This window comes from Megalobrama amblycephala, linkage group LG1, assembly GCF_018812025.1.
Source record: "Megalobrama amblycephala isolate DHTTF-2021 linkage group LG1, ASM1881202v1, whole genome shotgun sequence".
NCBI lineage: Eukaryota > Metazoa > Chordata > Actinopteri > Cypriniformes > Xenocyprididae > Megalobrama > Megalobrama amblycephala.
Window position 1 is genome coordinate 27,969,426 of NC_063044.1, and position 21,096 is coordinate 27,990,521.

General features: G+C 35.6%; 1 protein-coding gene and 1 long non-coding RNA gene across 2 annotated transcripts in view; one reads left to right on the plus strand and one right to left on the minus strand.

Annotated features, from left to right (window-relative positions):
- The window catches only part of tbl3 (transducin beta like 3), a 26,367-nt gene extending 5,683 nt beyond the window's left edge, over nucleotides 1-20,684 (minus strand). Inside the window, exons 1-18 of the mRNA XM_048187290.1 lie at nucleotides 20,514-20,684; nucleotides 20,328-20,379; nucleotides 20,128-20,223; nucleotides 18,080-18,127; nucleotides 17,853-17,994; nucleotides 15,626-15,710; nucleotides 15,316-15,486; nucleotides 15,151-15,226; nucleotides 14,945-15,041; nucleotides 14,093-14,304; nucleotides 13,871-14,012; nucleotides 9,967-10,025; nucleotides 9,739-9,845; nucleotides 8,080-8,215; nucleotides 5,896-6,126; nucleotides 3,555-3,625; nucleotides 3,194-3,350; nucleotides 1,598-1,656 (exon numbers count right to left, since the gene is read on the minus strand). Of these exons, the coding sequence (XP_048043247.1) occupies nucleotides 1,598-1,656; nucleotides 3,194-3,350; nucleotides 3,555-3,625; nucleotides 5,896-6,126; nucleotides 8,080-8,215; nucleotides 9,739-9,845; nucleotides 9,967-10,025; nucleotides 13,871-14,012; nucleotides 14,093-14,304; nucleotides 14,945-15,041; nucleotides 15,151-15,226; nucleotides 15,316-15,486; nucleotides 15,626-15,710; nucleotides 17,853-17,994; nucleotides 18,080-18,127; nucleotides 20,128-20,223; nucleotides 20,328-20,379; nucleotides 20,514-20,545 (1,973 nt within the window). The 5' untranslated portion in view covers nucleotides 20,546-20,684. The remainder of the gene's footprint in view (nucleotides 1-1,597; nucleotides 1,657-3,193; nucleotides 3,351-3,554; nucleotides 3,626-5,895; nucleotides 6,127-8,079; nucleotides 8,216-9,738; nucleotides 9,846-9,966; nucleotides 10,026-13,870; nucleotides 14,013-14,092; nucleotides 14,305-14,944; nucleotides 15,042-15,150; nucleotides 15,227-15,315; nucleotides 15,487-15,625; nucleotides 15,711-17,852; nucleotides 17,995-18,079; nucleotides 18,128-20,127; nucleotides 20,224-20,327; nucleotides 20,380-20,513) is intronic.
- Nucleotides 8,261-14,431, plus strand: LOC125266558. The gene is made up of 3 exons (XR_007184512.1): nucleotides 8,261-9,484; nucleotides 13,615-13,651; nucleotides 14,057-14,431. It is a non-coding gene; the product is annotated as an uncharacterized LOC125266558 (long non-coding RNA).
- Nucleotides 20,685-21,096: the final 412 nt, after the last annotated feature.

Consider the following 21,096-nt stretch of genomic DNA (forward strand, 5'->3'; position numbering starts at 1 on the left):
TGAAGACACCACAAAATCTAGTATAAGCACTCAAAGGGAGATTTTGTTTTGGAATGACAGACAATAATAAGCAGCAATACTTAGTTAGTTCATACTCTCCCCTCATGTCGTTCCAAACCCGTAAGACTTTTCATTTTGGAAACAAATATATTTTAGTGAAACATATGAATTTTGAAAATTTCATAAAAGTGAATCAAGTGTTTTCATCCACTTAAGATTTTGCTCTCATGTAAAGAAAGTAAGTTTGATCTTCCGCTGACCATATTTGATGTGCTCTATGTATGTTTGCGGATCAATGTTTATATGTGAATAAAATCCTAATCTTTTTATCATCATACAAAGCAATTGTGTCTCTTCAGAAGTCTTGCATTAAACTGCTTGATTCATACAGATTACTATTATCTTTTTAAGATAGAGTTTTGGTGGAATGGACTTAGGTTTCATTAAAATATCTTCATTTGTGTTTGGAAGATGAATGAAAATCATGCAGGTTTGGAATGACATGAAGATGAATAAATTATGACAGAATTTTCATTTTTGGATGGATCACTTTCATGTCAGAAAACATATTTAAAGAGTTAGTTCACCCAAAAATGAAAATTATGTCATTAATTACTCCGACATAATTACTCATGTCGTTCTACACCCGTAAGACCTTCGTTCATCTTCAGAACACAAATTAAGATATTTTTTGATGAAATCCTCACTCAGTGAGTCACTGCACCTCTCAAGATCCAGAAAGGTACTACAAATATATTTAAAACAGTTCATGAGACTACAGTGGTTCAACCTTAATATTATAAAGCGCCGAGAATATTTTTTTGTGCACCAAAAAAACAAAATAACGACTATATTCAACAATATCTATTGATGGCCGATTTCAAAACACTGCTTCATGAAGCTTCACAAATCTTTTGTTTCGAATCAGTGATTCGGATTGTGTATCATTGTGTAACTGCTGAAATCACGTGACTTTGGCGCTCCGAACCACTGATTCGATTCGTAAAGATTCGAAGCAGTGTTTTAAAATTGGCCATCACTAGATATTGTTGAATAAAGTCGTTATTTTGGGGTTTTTTTTGGGTTTATAATAAACCTTTATAATATTAAGGTAGTCGCATGAACTCTTTCAATATTTTTTTAGTACCTTTATGAATCGGTGACATTGCTGGCAATGCAGGCCTCACGGAGCCATTGGATTTCATCAAAAAATATCTTAATTTGTGTTCTGAAGATGAACAAAGGTCTTACGGGTGTGGAACGACATGAGGGTGAGTAATAAATGACTGAATTTTCATTTTTGGGTGAACGAACATTTTAACATAAGCATATCAAGTCTGTATAAGCTGTCATGTATCAAGAATGAACCAGCATGGATCAGATCAGATAAAAATATAAAGTGCTTTAAGGGTTTAAGAAACAATGTTTTGTTTCGACAACAGGATTGGTTTTGGCAAGCAATAAAATTTGTGTGATTTATGTGCAAGTGTGTAGGAGCTTGCCAAAGTGTTACGACATTTAGCCTCTCCAATCTTTCATCAGATATCTATCTAGCTGACTGCATTTGTTTGTTACATAAAGCAGACAAGTGACTTACTTAAGGACTTGGTCTTCTTGTTTGGCCTGCTCTTCCGCCAACTCCACTTCAGTTACGTCCTAACGGGAAGACAAAAAAATATATATATTGTTTGGCCAATAATCATAGACAATGGAAACAAAAAGACAGCAACTATGACAACCTACAGTCATTATATAAAAGTGCTAAAATGAAAATGTTTTTGGGAGCATGACAGTATAAATGAGCATCCAGTTTTAACAAAGTAATAGGTGCGGCTGTAATTATAAGCTTGTAGCTTGTTAATTATAAGGAGGTGTGACCAGTGCTTTGGCCACATAATGTGTGTTATATAAGAATGGTACATTAATAATCCTCCAGGTGTGAGATTCCATTCATGTGTTTCATACGCAACAGTAATAATAATAATGAAGTAACATTAGGTTACAGGCTGGTGATATAAGCACTCATTAAACAATTTTTCAAATTCACATTTATTCGTCCCCCTGGAATTATAAGGTTCTATCTGCATTCTGAGCAGTTTTGAGATAATGAGCTTCAAAGTTTTTGCATTCCATTCGACATTGTAGATAGAACCATCTTGTTTTCTAAATAAAAAGTCCCTCAACATTACCAAAAACATCACATAATGTAAATAAGTTGTCAGAGAATAAGAACACGTTAATAACTTAATTTTGACAAAAATGTCTGATAGAACCTAATTCCAAGGGGACGATTTGTCAATGTCCTCAGGATAACTAGACTCAACACCCAAACAATAAACCCTTCATGTGTTAATCCACTGCATCAGTCTCACACGGTCACACACTGGCAGTAAATCTTCTGCTATTGACCTGCTGACCTATTTGGCTACAAAAACTGTATGCGAGTTAATCAAACAACATCCTGTTTCTAGTCTGAATTAGTAAATGATAAATGTGGCCTACATTTTATTATGTGTGCCTTGTTGGCCTTATTGCACACAACGGCAAGCACATTATTACAATTGGGAAAAACATTATCTTGCATGAAGCAATTTTTCAAATTAATACAGTGTAATAACTTTCTGTAAAATTCTGATGTAGTAAATAATATCAATAATATTACAAGTCCAATGAAATCAGAAGGATACATCATTACTCCAGTCTTCAGTGTCACATGATCCTTCAGAAATCATTCTAATTGATAATTATCAATGTTGAAAACAGTTGTGCTGCTTAATATTTTTGTAGAAACAGTTTTTCAGGATTTTTTGATGAACAGAAAGTAAATAACAGCATTTATTTAAAATAGAGATCTCGTGTAACAAATGTATTTACTCTCACTTTTGATCAATTTAACTCGTACTTGCTGAATAAAAAGCATTAATTTCTTTGAAAAAAAATATTTTAACGTATGTAATGTTTGTAACATTACAGAAGATAAATATAAACGCTTGAGATATCAGCTTCATCATGATGATCGTATTGAACAGCAGTACATAATGCAGAAATAAGGAAATGGAACATGTTTATCATTCATCATGATCAGTCTAAAACAATGGGCCATTTCTCTTGGTATGTGAAACACAATGTTTCATTTTGCATTTCTGTTTCATAACAGCGTTTTGATAGGATAAGATGCGTGAGGCGGACTGACCTTCCACAGCGTGATGGTGGAATCGGCTGATCCCGTCACCATCAGGTCGTCTTTGCTGCTGCCATGCAGAGCCCACACTTTGTCCTGGTGAGCATCAAATGTTTTCACACACTCGTTCGTTTTTATTGTCCACAACTTCAAAAGTCCGTCAGAACCACTGAGAAATGACAGAGAAATAGAGTTTGGTCACAAAGGCCTAAGTCCAAATCTATGAACCATAAACACAAAAAAATTATAAACATCATAAAATCTGTGCAAACGTTCTAATTACAATGAAACTGAAAGTTTATATAGTTGAAAGCAGTGCATGTGAACTGTTTGGACTGCAGCTGGGAAATGTAAGAGGAAGTAAATAACCTACCCAGACACTAGTTGAGTTCCTCGGCTGACAAATATGATCTTTAGCACAGAGGCATCATGTCCCTCAAATGTCTGCAGAGATTAAAAAAAAAAAAAAGAATAGAAATCATTTGAATCTACTTTATAAACTGCTGTTTGAACAGAACATCAATAGGCATGTTTCCATCAAGCTATTGTTATGTAGGATACCACATAAAAAAATAAATAAAATCAAGATGCGAGTAAATTCTCAAAATGCAAGAAATGCTTTTCTTACTTTGATTTTTTTGTCTTGTTTCCAGTCCAATTACCTGAGAATTCTTAAATTAAGAAGCATTTTATATACAAGAAAAAATTATTGTCTTGTCAATATATTAAGTGAGTTTTTCCTTAAAACAAGCACAAAAAAAATCTGTCAATGGGGTAAGCAAAATAATCTTGTTTTAAGTTTGAAATAAGATTTTGCTTGTTTTAAAGAAAAACTCGCTTAATTTGACTTTTTCTGAAAAGACAAATTTTAATTGTCTAGAAAATGCTTGATTTAAGAATTTTTAGATATTTGAACTAGAAACAAGACAAAAACTAAGTAAGAAAAGCATTTTTTTGCAGTGAGGAAGATATTTTGTTTTACACGATAAGGCATTTACAGAATAAATCCCTCGATGTGCAACAAAACTTACACGACTTTGACTCAACAAAGGATGCTGTTATTGGATAACTGAACTAACCAGTGGATTCATTTCATTGCACAGCATCTCAAATGTTGGTTGTGTCATTCTGAAATGGCTGAGCTATGGTGTTTGCCATCAAAATAGTTGGGTATATTTAACTTCCTGAACGGTCTCAAACGACTGATTCCCAAACCTCAGGCATCCCCCGAATGCATGATAACACCAGAGTCGTGTTTATTGGGTTTCAACTGCACGCTCTGAGGCGCAAATCATTTATTAAGTGTAAATAAAGAGCCACAGTGGCTTCCGTGATTGCAGCAGCTTCCATTTTATTAGATAAACAACTCTTGGAAACTGGTTTATTCACAAATAGTCTATGCGTTATTCCAATTTTAAGTTAAGTTAAAAACACAAAACTGCATGGAAAAATAGCTAATGTTAAGATTCAGAAACCAAAATAGAGTTCATATTTTACAAGCATGGGGCTAAATATGTGTCAAAAAAAGACTCATGGTTTCATGGTCAAGTCAATGAAATCGAGATGTACCCCGTTTACTTTCTAAGCACAGTTCCTGGGTCTACAATGATTCAACAGGTCATGTTACACTAAAGAAAAAAAAAAAAAAAAAACTTGCTTTCACAATCTTTTCTCAAAATGTATTAATTCTGTCTCTGAAATTATTTTCTATTCACATGACGCCCCCAATGTTCTTCAATGTTTTTATCATTGTCCCATCTTCAATATTTTGCTTTGAAAATCAGGAAATATAATGGGCTGCAAATGCAGTTTCATATTTAAATAATCAGATTGGCCCATGCAACACATCATTAGGATGCTAGGTTGTCAGAACATTGCCATGCCATATTCTCTAGATAAGACTTACAGAGCACAACAGTCGAATTCTGAAAGTAAATTAATTTAATTTCCTCCAAAGGGGAATTGATTTTTAACAAAAACTTCTAAACCTTTAAAAGACAGACCTACTGTGAGCTTACAAGGTTGTTAATCGATGGTATATATATTTGTTGAAGCCATCAGACTACATTATTTCAACTTATTTTTTAATAATCGTGTCTAACAGCAGAATTCTTGGTGATAAACTACATTGTTATTCTGCAAGAAAATAAAACTGTAATTTTGACCTTCAACCATTTGGACGGACACTTGAAGTCCACTATATGGAGAAAAATGTTCATCAAAAACCTTCATTTCTTTTCGACTGAAGAAAGAAAGAAAGATATGAACATCTTGGATGACATGGGGGTGAGTAAATTATCAGGAAATTTTTATCTGAAAGTGACCTAATCCTTTAAATCAAAATAACTTCCCCTTCCTCTTCTCTGGTGATGTGTTTACTGGCATGAGGGCGGGGCAACCTGTAACTCACATGAGATCCAACAATAGCAAATCACAACAATCCAACCATCCAAACAATTCCCCATGGAGAAAATCAAGTACCGACCTACACCCTACTTCAAATAAAAGTTTGTAATGTTTTGAGTTGCCTGTTTGGTTTGGTTCATGGCTTATAACTTTTTATTTATTTATTTATTTTTTAAAAATAGTAAAAATGTAAAAATGAATGTGAAAAATACTTCTGGAAACAAGGCTGCTGGAAAAGTGTTCGGGAACTGTTGCACTCTATAGAAATTGCATATCAAATTCAACAACTCTTTAAACCTAAAAGTTACCTTGAGGCAGCTGAAGTCTTGAAGGCCCCAGATCTTGATGGAGCCGTCTGCCGAGGCCGTGGCCAGGATCTGGTCCACAGGAGAGAACTGAATACACCAAATACCTCGACTATGACCTCTGAAGACACCTAGCAGACTCATGTCAGCCAGGGACCAGAGTTTTGCCGTGCGATCCTGGGAGCCAGAGGCCAGCAGTTTGTCATTGGGAGAGATGGTCAGGCTGTTCACATCCTTCAGGAATATTCCAGGAAGAGACAGGACAACAGAAGAGGGGGGATGATGAACATAAAATGTATATATATATATATATATATATATATATATATATATATATATATATATATATATATATATATATATATATATATATATATATATATATATGCATATTATATACAGTGCTCAGCGTAAATGAATACACCCTCTTTGAAAAGTAACATTTTAAACAATATCTCAATGAACACGAAAACAATTTCCAAAATGTTGACAAGACTAAGTTTAATATAACATCTGTTTAACTTATAATATGAAAGTAAGGTTAATAATATAACTTAGATTACACAGTTTTAAATTAGGGTGATGCAAAAAGGAGTACAGCCCACAACAAAAACTACTATATCTAGTACTTTGTATGGCCTCCATGTTTTTAAATGACAGCACCAAGTCTTCTAGGCATGGAATGAACAAGTTGGCGACATTTTGCAACATCTGTCTTTTTCCATTCTTCAAGAATGACCTCTTTTAGAGACTGGATGCTGGATGGAGAGTGATGCTCAACTTTTCTCTTCAGAATTCCCCATAGGTGTTCGACTGGGTTCAGATCAGGAGCCACTGAATCACTTTCACCCTGTTCTTCTGAAATCCAACAGTGGCCTTAGATGTGTGTTTAGGATCATTGTCATGTTGGAAAAGTGCACAACGACCAAGGGCACGGAGTGATGACACAAAAAATGTAAAAAGCTGGAACTGCAACCATCTCACAGAGACGTCTTCTGATGAGAAGGGTTGAAGAAAATCGGCATGCAAGTTCACTGCAGTTATCTAAAGAAGTAGAAAGCCAAACTGGGGTGACTTTTTCCTGTGACACAATACAGCGTACACTGCAGAGGAATGGCATGCATGGGAGCCGTCCATGAAAGAAGACTCTCCTAAAGCCCAGGCTCAAAAAAAGTCCACCTAGAGTTTGCCAGGGTCCATGCTGACAAAGATGAAGACTACTGGAGTGATGAGACCAAGATAAATGTTTTTGGATCTGATGGCTTCAAAACTGTATGGCGTCGCAAAGGTGAAGAATATAAAGAAAATGCATGGTGCCTACAGTGAAACATGGTGGTGGCAGTGTGCTTATGTGGGGCTGCATGAGTGCTGCTGGTGTCGGGGAGCTGCATTTCATTGATGGCATCATGAATTCACAGATGTACTGCTCTATACTGAAAGAGAAGATGCTACCATCACTCTGTGCCCTTGGTCGTCGTGTACTTTTCCAACATGACACTGATCCTAAACACACATCTAAGGCCACTGTTGGATTTGTGAAGAAGAACAGGGTGAAAGTGATTCAGTGGCTCCTGATCTGAACCCAATTGAACACCTATGGGGAATTCTGAAGAGACGAGTTGAGCATCTCTCTCCATCCACCATCCAGTCTCTAAAAGAGGACATTCTTGAAGAATGGAAAAAGATAGATGTCGCCAACTTGTTCATTCCATGCCTAGAAGACTTGGTGCTGTCATTAAAAATCATGGAGGACATACAAAGCACTAGATGTAGTAGTTTTTGTTGTGGGGTGTACTCATTTTTGCATCACCCTAATTTGAGTAAAACTGTGTAATCTAAGTTATATTATTAACCTTACGTTCATGTTATAAGATAAACAGATGTTATATTAAACTTAGTCTTGTCAACATTTTGGAAATTGGAATATTTTAGAAAACTTGACTGTATTTTAACAGCTACAATCTGTTATTTTGAACATAATAATGAATGATGATTACACAAAAAGAATGTGCAATGTGCATTTTACTAATCTCTTAACACATTGTTTTGACGCAATGGACAGACAAGAAACGTCAAAAAAAGTTTGAGCATGTGCTGTCAAAACATGTTTTGCACCACGTTTCAACTGACAGTTTCGGTGAATGCATCTCCTGTTTGAGAGTGAACGTGACAAGGGCAAAGACCAACCTTGTCATGAGCTTTCTCAGTGATTCGTGCCGTCATCAAGCCCGGTTCACATCCCAGGGCGGGAGGAGGGTCGGGCACTTCCCACACCTTAATAGTGCAGTCCTGACTGCCTGACACCAGGAAGACTTTCTTTAACCTGCATACAGGAACAGGGAAACAGGTGTACGAGTCAGAACACTGCGCAAATAAGTATTAGTTTTTCAGTTCATTAAGTTCACATAACAAAGTGACCAATGTAACGAAACATTACAAACAGGTATACTGTTATAAAATGAATAGTTGTGGTACCTAAAGGGATAGTCACCCAAAAATGTCTCATCATTTACACACCTTCATATACCTTCACGTATATGGCTTTCTTTCTTTAGATCAACACAAACAAAGATTTTTAGGTAAATAATACATCTCTGTGAGTTCATATAATGCAAGTGAATGGGTGCTGCTTGGTTGACGCTTCAAAAACCACATGCAGAGATTGTAACGGTAATACATACGACCACAGTGGATGAATCAATGCCTTCTGAATGATAGCTGTGTGTATATATATTATAAAAAAAACTCAGATTTTTTGGCTGTGTTCCCACTTTACAGGTTTAGTTCAATTAAAACAAACTGTGGTGCGATTGCTCTGTTATGGTGCTTTTCCACTGCATGGTGCGGCTTGGTACGGCTTGCTTAAATAGTACCACCTCAGTTGAGGTTCCAAGCGAGCCGTACCGATACTAAAATGTGACGTGAAAACACTGCAGATCACCGATTGGTCACAGAGAATCGTCACTACCAGCGTCATTGGACTTGAAACACAAGACACCAAACCCGCTAGATTTAAATAGTCAGTAACAGTCACCGCAGTATCATTTGTTCGCACAACTTTTTTAAATGACTTTCCGTCACACGCAACTTGAAAAAAGAAAAGGCTGTATGGTGGTCAGTAGATAAGGTGCAGATGTTCCTCTCGTTGGTAGCCAAGGAGTGGATCCACGGCAGTAGAGGCGGCACAACTATAATGATGCGTCTATAATCACACACACTTTGAAACAGTATTGAACTGCAGTTGAAAAGCAAACCGAAAGTAAAGTGAACCAGGACTAAATGTTTCATTTTCATTTTTTGGTCTGAGAATCGAACTACAAGCGTGAACACACCCTAAATGTGCAGTGAAGTTTGCACAAGAAGTAACACAGAGACACAAAATATTGCCACTTGTCACATGTCACAACATCCCTCTGATGAACACCCCAGAAGCAATGATTTATAGTAAAATCAATAAAAAAAAAAAAAAAAAAAAAAAGTATTTTTCTTACAAACACCAATCGTTCGGCTTCAGAAGACATTGACATTTATTCACTGGGGCTGTATGGATTACCGTCATGATCACTGCCTGTGGTTTTTGGATGACATGAGGGTGAGCAAATGTAAATTTTCATTTTTGGGTGAACAATCCCTTTAAATCTGATTGGATAGATCATGTTCGAAGGTGTTGTAAAATAGCCAGTGCAACATAAATGGTCATAATAAAAGTGCAGTATAGCTTGGCAACTCAGGACACAGACTTTTCAGAGATGTTTCAGGACAGACCTACGATCATGCTGCAGGTGTTTTAGCACGTATCTAACTGATATATACAATACAGCGATAGACCGGCGGCTGAGGTCTGACCTGGAGCAGGCTATAGAGCCCACGGCATTGGAGTGTCCGCTGCCCCGAGCCACGCAGTGCACAAGGCCGCTCGTCGGATCCATCTTCCACAGCCGCAAGGACTTGTCCTGTGTGAAAAGTTACACAAATCTCGTTTTTCCATGTGTGGGCGAAACTATGCATTGAATGCCGTGATATGCCTGTGGAAAGCCAGTGGTGCAGCTTTCTAAAAAAGAATAAAAGAATCACCTTTGCACAGCTGGCAAACATGGAGCCTTTGCAGAACACATCAATAGATAAGATGGTATCTGCAGACAGATAATCACAGAGGTTCGTCAGCAGATGACAAGGTTATTGCACTCGACTCATTGACGAGAATGCCAACAATGTAGATTGTTGACTCAAGAGGTGAATCGATTCAGTGTGACATTCACTACATAATGTTTGAAGCCAGTTGTTTTTACACATGATGAACTAAGGAATTAAGTGACAATATATGCAGTTTATAAACTGCAGCAACCATGTGTGATAATTTAGAGATTTTTGGTTTTGATAATCTAGTGATTATTTTTATTAACTGAATAATTTTTTTTTTTTAACAAATCTAACGATAACTTGCACAAACAAGTGCATTAACAGCACACACACCCAAACACATACTCACACCTATTAAAGGTGCTAAAGAGGATGTTTTGTTTTATACATTTTTGCAATATTACTTGAAACTGTCTTTACTAACTGATAAAAGACTATTTATTAGGTGCACTGAAAGGAATAATATTAATATACATCATCTGTGCACGAGGTAGGGCCTTAAAAACATCAGCCAATCGTTTACGCGATCATCGCGTAAACAATTGGCCCTCTGGCTTGTCAATCACTGCCATGACGTTCCTTGTGAGAGACGGTGTGGCTGCGCGCTCCAGTAACTTTCCACACTCCACAGGCGCCGCATGCGATGTTTTTGTCCGGAGACAGGAATAACAACTGCAGATTATGAGTCACCTGCGGTGAGTCCGACATAATGAATCCACTAACACGACACAGCGAATGCCGGTGGTAAACACTCATGTTCCAATACAAGTGTTTACGAGTTTTGGGAGGCGTTCCTTCGAAGGAGGGGGGTTGTTCTTATGCATGCGCTCATTTCAAAAACTCAGTAACAGTCTTTGGTTTCTCAGTCGACGAAAAGATCCTCTTTATCACCTTTAAAGAATTCACTTTCAAATGAAAATCACCCCAAGCTTTACTCACCCTCAAGCCATCCTAGGTGTTTATGACTTTCTTCTTTCTGATGAACACAATCAGAGAAACATTAATAAATATCCTGATGCATCCGAGCTTTATAATGGCAGTGAACAGGGGTCACGAATATGAGCTGAAGAAAGTGTCTCCATCCACATCCATCCATCATAAACATGTAGTCCACACGGCTCCGGGGGGTTAATAAAGGCCTTCTGAGGTGAATCGATGCGTTGGTTTAAAAAAATATCCATATTTAACAAGTTACGAAGTAAAATATCTAGCTTCCGCCAGACTGCCTTCAGTTTTCAACTTAGGAAGAAAGTGTAAACCTCTTGCAGTTCAACCAGCTTACGCTACATCCTACCAATTCCCTATTCAAGTTACGGAAAAAGTGTAACTGACGCGATGCCAGTTTACACTTTCTTTGTAAGTTGAATACTGAAGGCGGTCTGGTGGAAGCTAGATATTTTACCTTATAACTTGTTAAATAAGGATATTTTTTACACAAACATCAATTCGCTTCAAAAGGCCTTTATTAACGCCCTGGAGCCGTGTGGTGTACATGTTTATGATGGATGGATGTGGATGGAGACACTTTCTTCAGCTCATACTCGTGACCCCTGTTCTCTGCCATTATAAAGCTCGGATGCATCAGGATATTTATTAATATTTCTCTGATTGTGTTCATCAGAAAGAAGAGAGTCATATACACCTAGGATGGCTTGAGGGTGAGTAAAGCTTGGGGTGATTTTTATTTGAAAGAGAACTAATCCTTTAACACACCTGACACACATCAACCTGGCTACTAACTTTATACAATATGACTTAAAAACAATGAACAAACCAACAATAGCTTTCAATTTGCGTCAGGAAATGTTTAATTTTAGCAACTGGTTAAAGTGTTAGTTTCAGGGTGGGGAATCTAAACTGACTAGCTGCATTTTTTTAATAAAATTATCTTTACTTGGACTCAGTGTTGTTTTAGTATTTTTTACTGCAGTATTTATTAATATTTTAAATTTTCTTTTATTTGACTATTTTTATTTCAGTTTTAGTTTTATTATTTTAGTACTTAGACATTTCAGTTAGTTGCCAAAGCAGTATATCTATTTTTTTCTACAAACATTTATATTTTATTTGATTTGATCTTTACTTCAATTACAGAAAATTGTTTTAGTTGACAAAAAAAAAAAATAAATAAATAAATAAATTCACTGCTTCCTTTTAATCCATGTCCAAGAACAAATATTTGATCAAAATTAGCCTATTTTGTCTTTCTCTTTTACACTTAATCAGGTTGACAATCAGACTTTTTTTTGTTTTTTGTTTTGTTTTGTTTTTTTAAGGGTGGCTCACATAAATTTATTTTTCAAATATAAACCTAATGATAACTTGTGCTGTGGGAAACACAACAAATTTGTGCATTAACAGCACACACACACCTGTCAACACACCTTTACACACACATACCTGTCAACACACATCAACCTGCCCACATGAAACTCTACACCAATTATCTTGTTTTGACTGAATCAAGTTCAATACAGTGTAATTTTAGTTTTTAACATGATTTTATTTAAAAAAAATAATAGTTTAGTGGGTCAATTTTATTAGTTGCTTTTTTGCAATGTCTATATTTTATTTATCTTTTACTTCAGTTTTAGTTTCAATAAGTACATCAAGCTAAACAATGAAAATGAGAAATGTTATAACCCTGGTTTCCATCATCCATGTTTTCTCACTGCTCTTTTTTTTTTTTTTTTTTTTTGCATACAAATGTGTTCTCATTGCAGTCAGGTGAAATCACTAATGTTCTCTGTGCACAAATCCTAACAATCAATCTATTTTCATTATTATTTATGCATTATTAAATGCATAAAAAATATATATATATATATATATATATATATATATATATATATATATATATATATATATATATATATATATATATATATAGGTCATGCAATAGCAATACAAATCCCTAATATTAACTCTACTTTAGTGCTGCAATATTTGACAGATGATTTACGATAGAAATGTTAAATGAAAATAAAAAAAAATTGGACAATTTGTCTAATTTTGCCATTTTGAACTGAAATATATAATTTACATGATTCATGTAATGCAATGTTGTGATATTAGACATAGGATTAATTATGAATGTGCACATATTGTGAATGAATTTAATAAACTTAGTTACTTGGCTTTCCTTTTAGCCTTCAGTAAATGTACTTGTCTAAGATAATGATTCATAAAACATAAATATCAGTTGACCCTATGTTTACTTTCTGCACTGACACAGATGAAAATGAAAAGCTCAGCTTTGGGAAGGGAAGAGATAAAGGACAAGATAAGGAGACTGAGAAAAACAGAAAAAGAGAATGTGATGAAGATGAGAGAGGAAGAACAACCGTTAACAAATAATTCATGCTAGTGTCCACTGTCATATTTACTTCACCCAAAAATGAAAATTCTGTCATCATTTACTCACCCTCATGTTGTTTTAAAAGTTTATTTCATGTGTGAAACACATACATACATTTGGTTGGTAACCAACCAACCAAAAACAAATAATTATGGAAGTCAATGGGGATCCAAAACTGTTTGGTCACTAACATTCTTTAAAATATCTTCTTTTGTGTTCAACAGATCCAATAAACTCTTACAGGTTTGGAACAACTTCAGGGTGAGTAAATGATGACAAAATTGTCATTTTTGGGTGAACTTTTGGCCTTTAGACATCTTAAATTACATATATATAGATCAGGGAAATTAAACTTTCATCAGGGGCCCACAAACCCCCTAGCAAGCTCAATTTTGGGACCTCTGTATTGATCAAACCCTGTGCAGTGTGGCATGTGTAACATATATCCAGAGTGCTGCTGCCCTCTAGTGGCTCACTGACCTGTGTGTCCATACAGAATCTGACAGCTGTTAGTGGCCAACTCAAACACCTTCAGCTGAGAGCTGTTAGTGGCCACAACGATGTGCGTGTCGTCCTTCCCCAGGAACTTCACATCCAAGATATCATCATTGTAGCCCACGAACTTCATAAGAAGAGATAAACAAGCCGAATTGTTTACCATTCCAGATACGGCGTATGCTTATGCTGAGCCGTAAGGCTTACCTGCTGCTGTATGGTGAGCGAGGGCATCTGATAGATGAGGATGTTGTGCTCTGCGGTGACTGTGGCCAGTCTGTTGGACAGAGGCATGGGCAGAAGGTGCATCAGACTGCGCGGGTTCAGATCGGCCTCCTCTGTGCTGAGAGCTGGGGCGTCGGGCAGCGTCTGCGTGAACACACAACGCGCTGAGCTGGAGTCCCACACTTGAAGAACACCTGCGGAGAACATCGCAACATACACTTACACAACAACTACTCAGAGGAGACTCAACATATGCAACACACAGGAGCAAAATCATTCCTTTTTAATGCATACAATAAAAAAGCCTACAAATAAGCAAAATGTACATCTTTAAACAATATATTTAAATAATATTTTCTCATTCATCTTATGTTTTAAATGATGCGCATGCAGCTTTTCATCTCGATTAGAAGCAACAAAGCAAATTAAGTTGCAAGTTCGCAGATTTTCAACCTGCTTTGTATTATTACAAAATGAATAATGTTTACTCGCTTTCCATGTTACCTGGACAGTTCACAATTATTTGTCAGCAATAGTCTGCCAAATTAATTATTCAAATAATTGAATAAATACATAAAACAAATATATGAAATAAATATAAATTAAAGCTACATAAATTAAAAACAAATAAAAATAAAAATGACAAAAGCACATAATTACTAAAATTTACAATAAAATGAGAGCTTTTATTTAAATTAATAAACAAATACTATAATAGTATATGAAAAATACTAAACTAACACTGATACTAGTAAGTTGATAGTTGCACCCCTGGTCAGGACTGCTTTTATGGATTTTAAATTATACTGTGTTTTAAATTGAAAAAGAGTTTACCTTTACTGCCAGCCGTGACAAAGTGTAAACCGTCACTCTTCACACCCATCTGAGAGTAATCGCTCGTCCCCGGCAGAAGAACAACACCTTCCACAGCCTGAACGTACAAATAAGAGAACATGTAAAACAACAAAGCCATATTTCCAGAGTAGCCTGCTTATTTCACAGCTCTGACACACAGATAATAATTGAGACCTCATTCTGACCTCATAGACAGGGACTGTCCTCTTCACCGCCTTCTCCTTCAGGTCCCACACTGAACAGATTTTGTCTCGGCCAGAACTGAAAATAGAAAGAGCGCGACTCTATTAAAATTCGACCGTTATGAGGAAAATCCTTGAAGATATTCCTCAGAAATTCCCCCCATTTACCTGACGAGCGTTTGGCCATCAGGAGAGAAGGCCAGCGATGTGACGGCACTGTAGTGGCTCTGCAAAACACAGACGCACTTGCTGGTCCGCAGATCCCAGATACGGATCCCACAGTCGACAGAGGAAGAGAAGAGCTGCAGCCTGCTGATGTCCGGATGAAACTCAACCAAACTGAAAAAGACAGGCGTTACAGCTTTTATACATGGCATAACAACTAGCTGTGCTAGTATTGCATCATTACAGGAAGGAATTATAAGATTTCTTGAGCATAAATGAGAGATGATTTCAAAGCAGTTTCTTCGGTACTTACTGTACAACACCAGACGATCCTTTCAGATTGTGTGTGCAGTACTGCTTCACAACATCCCACAGCTTGATGGTGCCGTCACAACCTCCTACAAACACAACAAATATTCATTACCCTTGTGAAAAAAAGTGCCCTTAACTCTTTTTAATGTGCACTTGAAATGTACTTCATTAAGAATTCTTTTAAAATATGTGACCCATGCTGGAAGAATGAGTCGAAATGCAAATGAGCTACAGGCAAAACAAGTGGGAAGAAGTCAATTTTGGTCGAATTTGAGGTCTGGTTTTCACAAAAATGAGAACAGTTGAAGGTCAAAATTAGTTTCAGTGCAGGTTCAAATTGTTCTACACGATACCAGATGAGAAATAAGAGTCTTATCTAGAGAAACAATCACTCATTTTCTAAAAAAAAAAAATTTTATACATTTTAACCAGAAAGGCAGTAATACACTTAGCAGCATATACACTGCTGGAATTCAAATAGAGAAGAAGAAAGCTATGAGCATTTATGGTTAAAATGTATAAAATTTAAAAATTTTTTTTTTTTTTTTTTTTTTTTTTTTAAATGAGCGATGGTTTCTCTAGATAAGACCCTTATTTCTCGTCTGGGATCGTGTTGAACAATTTGAAGCTGCACTGAAACTATAATTTTGACCTTCAATCGTTTGGTGCCCATTGAAGTCCACTATATGGAGAAAAATCCTGGAATGTTTTCATCAAAAACCTTCATTTCTTTTCGACTGAAGAAAGAAGGACATGAACATCTTGGATGACATGGGGGTGAGTAAATTATCAGGAAAATTTATTTAAAAGTGGACTAATCCTTTAAGTGAACATCTGGTTAAGAGTTGGGGAAAAACATCTGATGTGTAACATTATATCAGATCCGTGCGGTACAGTAGGTCTTAATAGGCTGTCTGTTTCATTAATGTTAATCAAACAATTGTGGTATCAAGGATAAAAAAAGATATATATATATTTTTCCTATAGATATTTGGTTTTGACTTGGTGTGTGCCAAATCTGGTGTTATTACCAGGGATTTTAAAGTGTGGTTGAAAGTTGATTTTGTTTTGGAAACTTCAAAAAAACTTTTCAGAAAACTCTAATTTTTTTCTCAAAATTTACTTTGCTGACTCTATCGACTTCAAACAGGTGTAGCCTGTTTCAGCCATTTTTTGTCTGATTACAACAAAACAATTGTTTTTTTTGTTTTTTTTTAACAATAACTTATCGTGACTCATTTTGCCAGCACGGGTCACATATATTATCGTAATAAGTACTCTTTTTAAAAATATGCTACACTAAGATTTGTCTAAACTAATGAAATTGTCCTTGGCCCTGTTTCCTTAATCCGTCTCCTTTCAACCAGTTCTGTCCTGATTTCTTCGAGGGGAGGGTCTATGGGTAGGGCTGGGCGATATATTGCATGCGATTGTCACGCGCATTTCGTCAGTAAAGCCGGTTCCCTGATTACCGCTAAATCGCCATCACCTGCTTTCAAATGGAGCGGCATTTAATAGACAGAACCGTAGATCACTGACAAGCCACGCAATATCGCGTTCATTATCGAAGGTGATTCATCTGCGATAATGAACGCGATATTGCGTAGCTTATGACAATGCGTGACAATTGCATGCGATATATCGCCCAGCCCTATCTATGGGTGGGCAAATGTATGGGCTTTTTCAGATCTTTCGATCTAATGGATGAAATAAGCTCACACAATTTACATATGGACGCACACAGAGGTGACTATAAAACATATGGAGAGCAGCAGCTTTTGTTTCTGCACTGAGAGCTGTAAGACTACGCCAGACGCTGTGAGTGTTTTAGAAATCAGGAATGGTGAGAGAACATTGTGCTTGGTACATTTTTCATCTTCAAACCAAACTTTGGTCTCCAGCCGACAAAGTTTAAATCCTGTCTGGCTAATGTAACGTTTACATGTTAGGTAAGTAGGCAGAGAGTAGGTGGTTTTTAGTGGCTGTTCGAAAGCATTCGGCCACATGAGAGTTTATCAATCCGGAGAGAAAGCAATCCGGTCGAATGTGTTTTCAAATACCTCTGGAAGGGGTAGAAAGTGGACAAGCTCAAAACGTTTTAGACCTGTATTTAATGTTGTCCACATGTGATCCGATCGACCAAAACACATCTGAATACCAGGTGGAGGAAATAGGGCCTTAGTATGACAATTTGCCCTGTTGCATTAAAGATCTAGTTTATGTCTGACCTGTCGCCAGCAGGGTGGTGGTGCAGTCAAAGGTCATGCTGGCCACAGGCACATTGTGGATGGCCCTCCACGACCGAGTGCACTTCTCCTGCTTCCAGTCCCACTGCTTCAAGAGCAAAGCTCTGCTGGCGGTCACCAGGATCTGCAGAGAAACAACAGCAACCAGCTCAGTCTCAGACATCCTGAAACACCAGACAGTTGAATGACAGATCACTGAACGATCTCACCTCATCATCAGGACTGAGAGAGAATGAGGTGATGTCCTCTTGATCATCCTGCTCACAGAAAACAAAAGTGAGAAATACAGGCAGCCGTATTATACAGTTGTATTTTGAGACATGGCGCTTCTTCAATTTTGGGCACTTTCATATTTCAGGGGTTGATTTTTCTTTTTTCTATTTGTTATATGAAGTTCACATTAAAGTTTATTACCATTCCTTCAACATATGGCTATTTTTAAATGGGTTTATTTATATATTTTATTATTTTACCCTTTATTTCAGATCCAGACAAAATACATCATACAAATAATGAAAGTGTTTATTATAAATGTCATAAATAAAAATCATGAATTCAAGAGATTAATTCAAAACCGCTGATTCATCTAGTCTTTATGAGTCATTGAGTCATTCATTCAAACCGATTATTTAAAAAACAATTTAAATTAATTAAATATTTCTAAATAGACTTTTGTTTAGTTGTCTATTCAGAATCATGGGGGAATCTAAATAAATAATAATAATAATAATAATAATAATAATACTTCTCAAATTATTCTATTAAAGAATTAACATTCTAATAATTTTAGGAATAAAATGTTATAGAAATCAGGCGAATGATCCTCTGCCAAAACCATCAGATTATAGATACACAGTAAAAAATTATTTTCATGATTCAGCACATTTTTTTCTTTATTCAAATCAACTTAGATTCAGATAGCATAATATTGTGAGTTTCTGTTTCATCTATTTCTTTGTTTTAACTTTTTTCTTCTTTTTTTTCAACCAACTAAAAATTAATAAAAAATGTATTTTTTAATTAATTAATTAATTTAAAAAAAAAGGTGTATAAGTGTACACTACCAGTCAAAAGTTTGGAATCGGTAAGATTATTAATGTGTTTGAAGGAAGTAACTTATGATCATCAAAGCTGCATTTATTTGATCAAAAATGCAGTAAAAACAGTAATATTGCAAAATATTATTACAATTTAAAATAACTGTTTTCTGTTTGAATATATTTTATAAAGTAATTTATTCCTGTAATCAAAGCTGAATTTTCAGCATCATTACTCCAGTCTTCAGTGTCACATGATCCTTCAGAAATCATTCTAATATGATGATTTGATACTCAGTTATTATCAATGTCGAAAACAGTTGTGCTGCTTAATATTTTTTTGGAATCTGTGATACTTTTTTCAGGATTCATTGATGAATAAAAAGGTTAAAAAGAACAGCATTTATTCAAAATAGAAATATTTTCTAACAATATAAATCTTTACTATCACTTTTTATCAATTTAACACATCCGTGCTGAATAAAAGTATTAATTTCTTTCAAAAAAAAAAAAAATTACTGACCCCAAACTTTTGAACGGTAGTGCATATTGTTACAAAAGATTTCTATTTGAAATAAATGCTGATATTTTTTAACTTTTTATTCAAAGAATCCTGAAAAAGTATCACCGGTTATAAAATAATATTAAGCAGCACAGCTGTTTCCAACAGTTGATCTGATATGATGATAATAAATCATCATATCAGATTGATTTCTGAAGGATCATGTGACACTGCATACTGGAGTAATGATGCTGAAAATTCAGCTTTGATCACAGAAATAAAATTATATTTTATAGTATATTAAAATAGAAAACCATAATTTTTAAACTGTAATAATATTTCACAATATTATTGTTTTTTCTGTATTTATTATTAAATAAATGCAGCCTTAATGAGCATAAGAGACTGTTCAAACACATTAAAAATAGTAATGTTTCCAAAGTTTCCTATATATATAGTATATCACTAAATCAGCACAAAATCTCAAAATTGACAAGTGCATGAAAAACAATAGTTTCCACCACAGAATAGAGCAGTACAGATGAACAACATCATGTGAGATGTGCTGGAAACAGTTTATTTATTTATTACAAGAAAATGACAGCGTGCTTCTGTGATGGATGTACATCCACTGTTTTAGACAAAACTAAATAAACTAGATCAAAAGTTCCCATAGTTGAAGAAACACACATTAAAAACAAAACTGTAGGAGACTGACCTGCTCAATACTATGAATGATTTTCCCTGTGTCGATCTGCAAAATGTTGACTTTTGATCCACATGTGCAGAGGAGGTACTGTTCATCACGACTTATCTGGATGGAGATACAAAACAAGTCAAACGTGCAGGTAAAATAGCTGTCGTTTATTTAACTGATAGTATTATTTTTAATCAACTACTAAAAAAATATGAACTTACCTGTACTTTTCCTCCCTTATAGAACGGCTCTATTTTGCTGGAGACTGCATAACTAAACAGACAAATGAGATGATTATACACTAGTTGTCAAATACGGTAGGTAATAGTAATCTCAACTAGCCACTGTAAGTTCTGCACATTTTAAAATAATCTTTCCCATTGACAACAGACGAAAACTGCACTTACTTTGATTTATACAGCAGCGTGTTTCCAGCCATGACAAACAACGATGTTTTTCAACGTCTCGTGAATAATATATATCTTATAAAAAGCATGAGTATTTCATTCATGTACCTCAAGATTTTACACGCATGGTACATGTGTTCATGCAAATGTCGCACGAATATGACGTCAAAATTAAAACGCGAGCTACAGTGACCTCTAGTGGCAAAAAAAAAACAAAGTATTATATTCGCAAGTGTTTTATGTTTACAAGCGCAAATGTTTAAAAATTGATTGTTTCCAATTTACAATCCGTCTTTGTTGCTCTTTATTGAAGGTTTCGGGTTTTGTAATGTAAAAACCTCCTACTCCCTTACTTTATTTTTATTATTGTTTACGTAACTGTGTTTTTCTTCTAATTTATCGTTTGGTATGTTGGAGAAAGTGATTTTAAAACTGACCTGTAATCTCAGTATTTGTAAATCATTCAGTTATGACGGCTTTTCTTGCTTCATATGGTGTTTTAAAGTTAGCGCTAGATGTCGCCAGTATTCTCCATCAATGGAAGCGAAGAAGTCATCTTACGTCACCTCCGCTGTATCCTCAA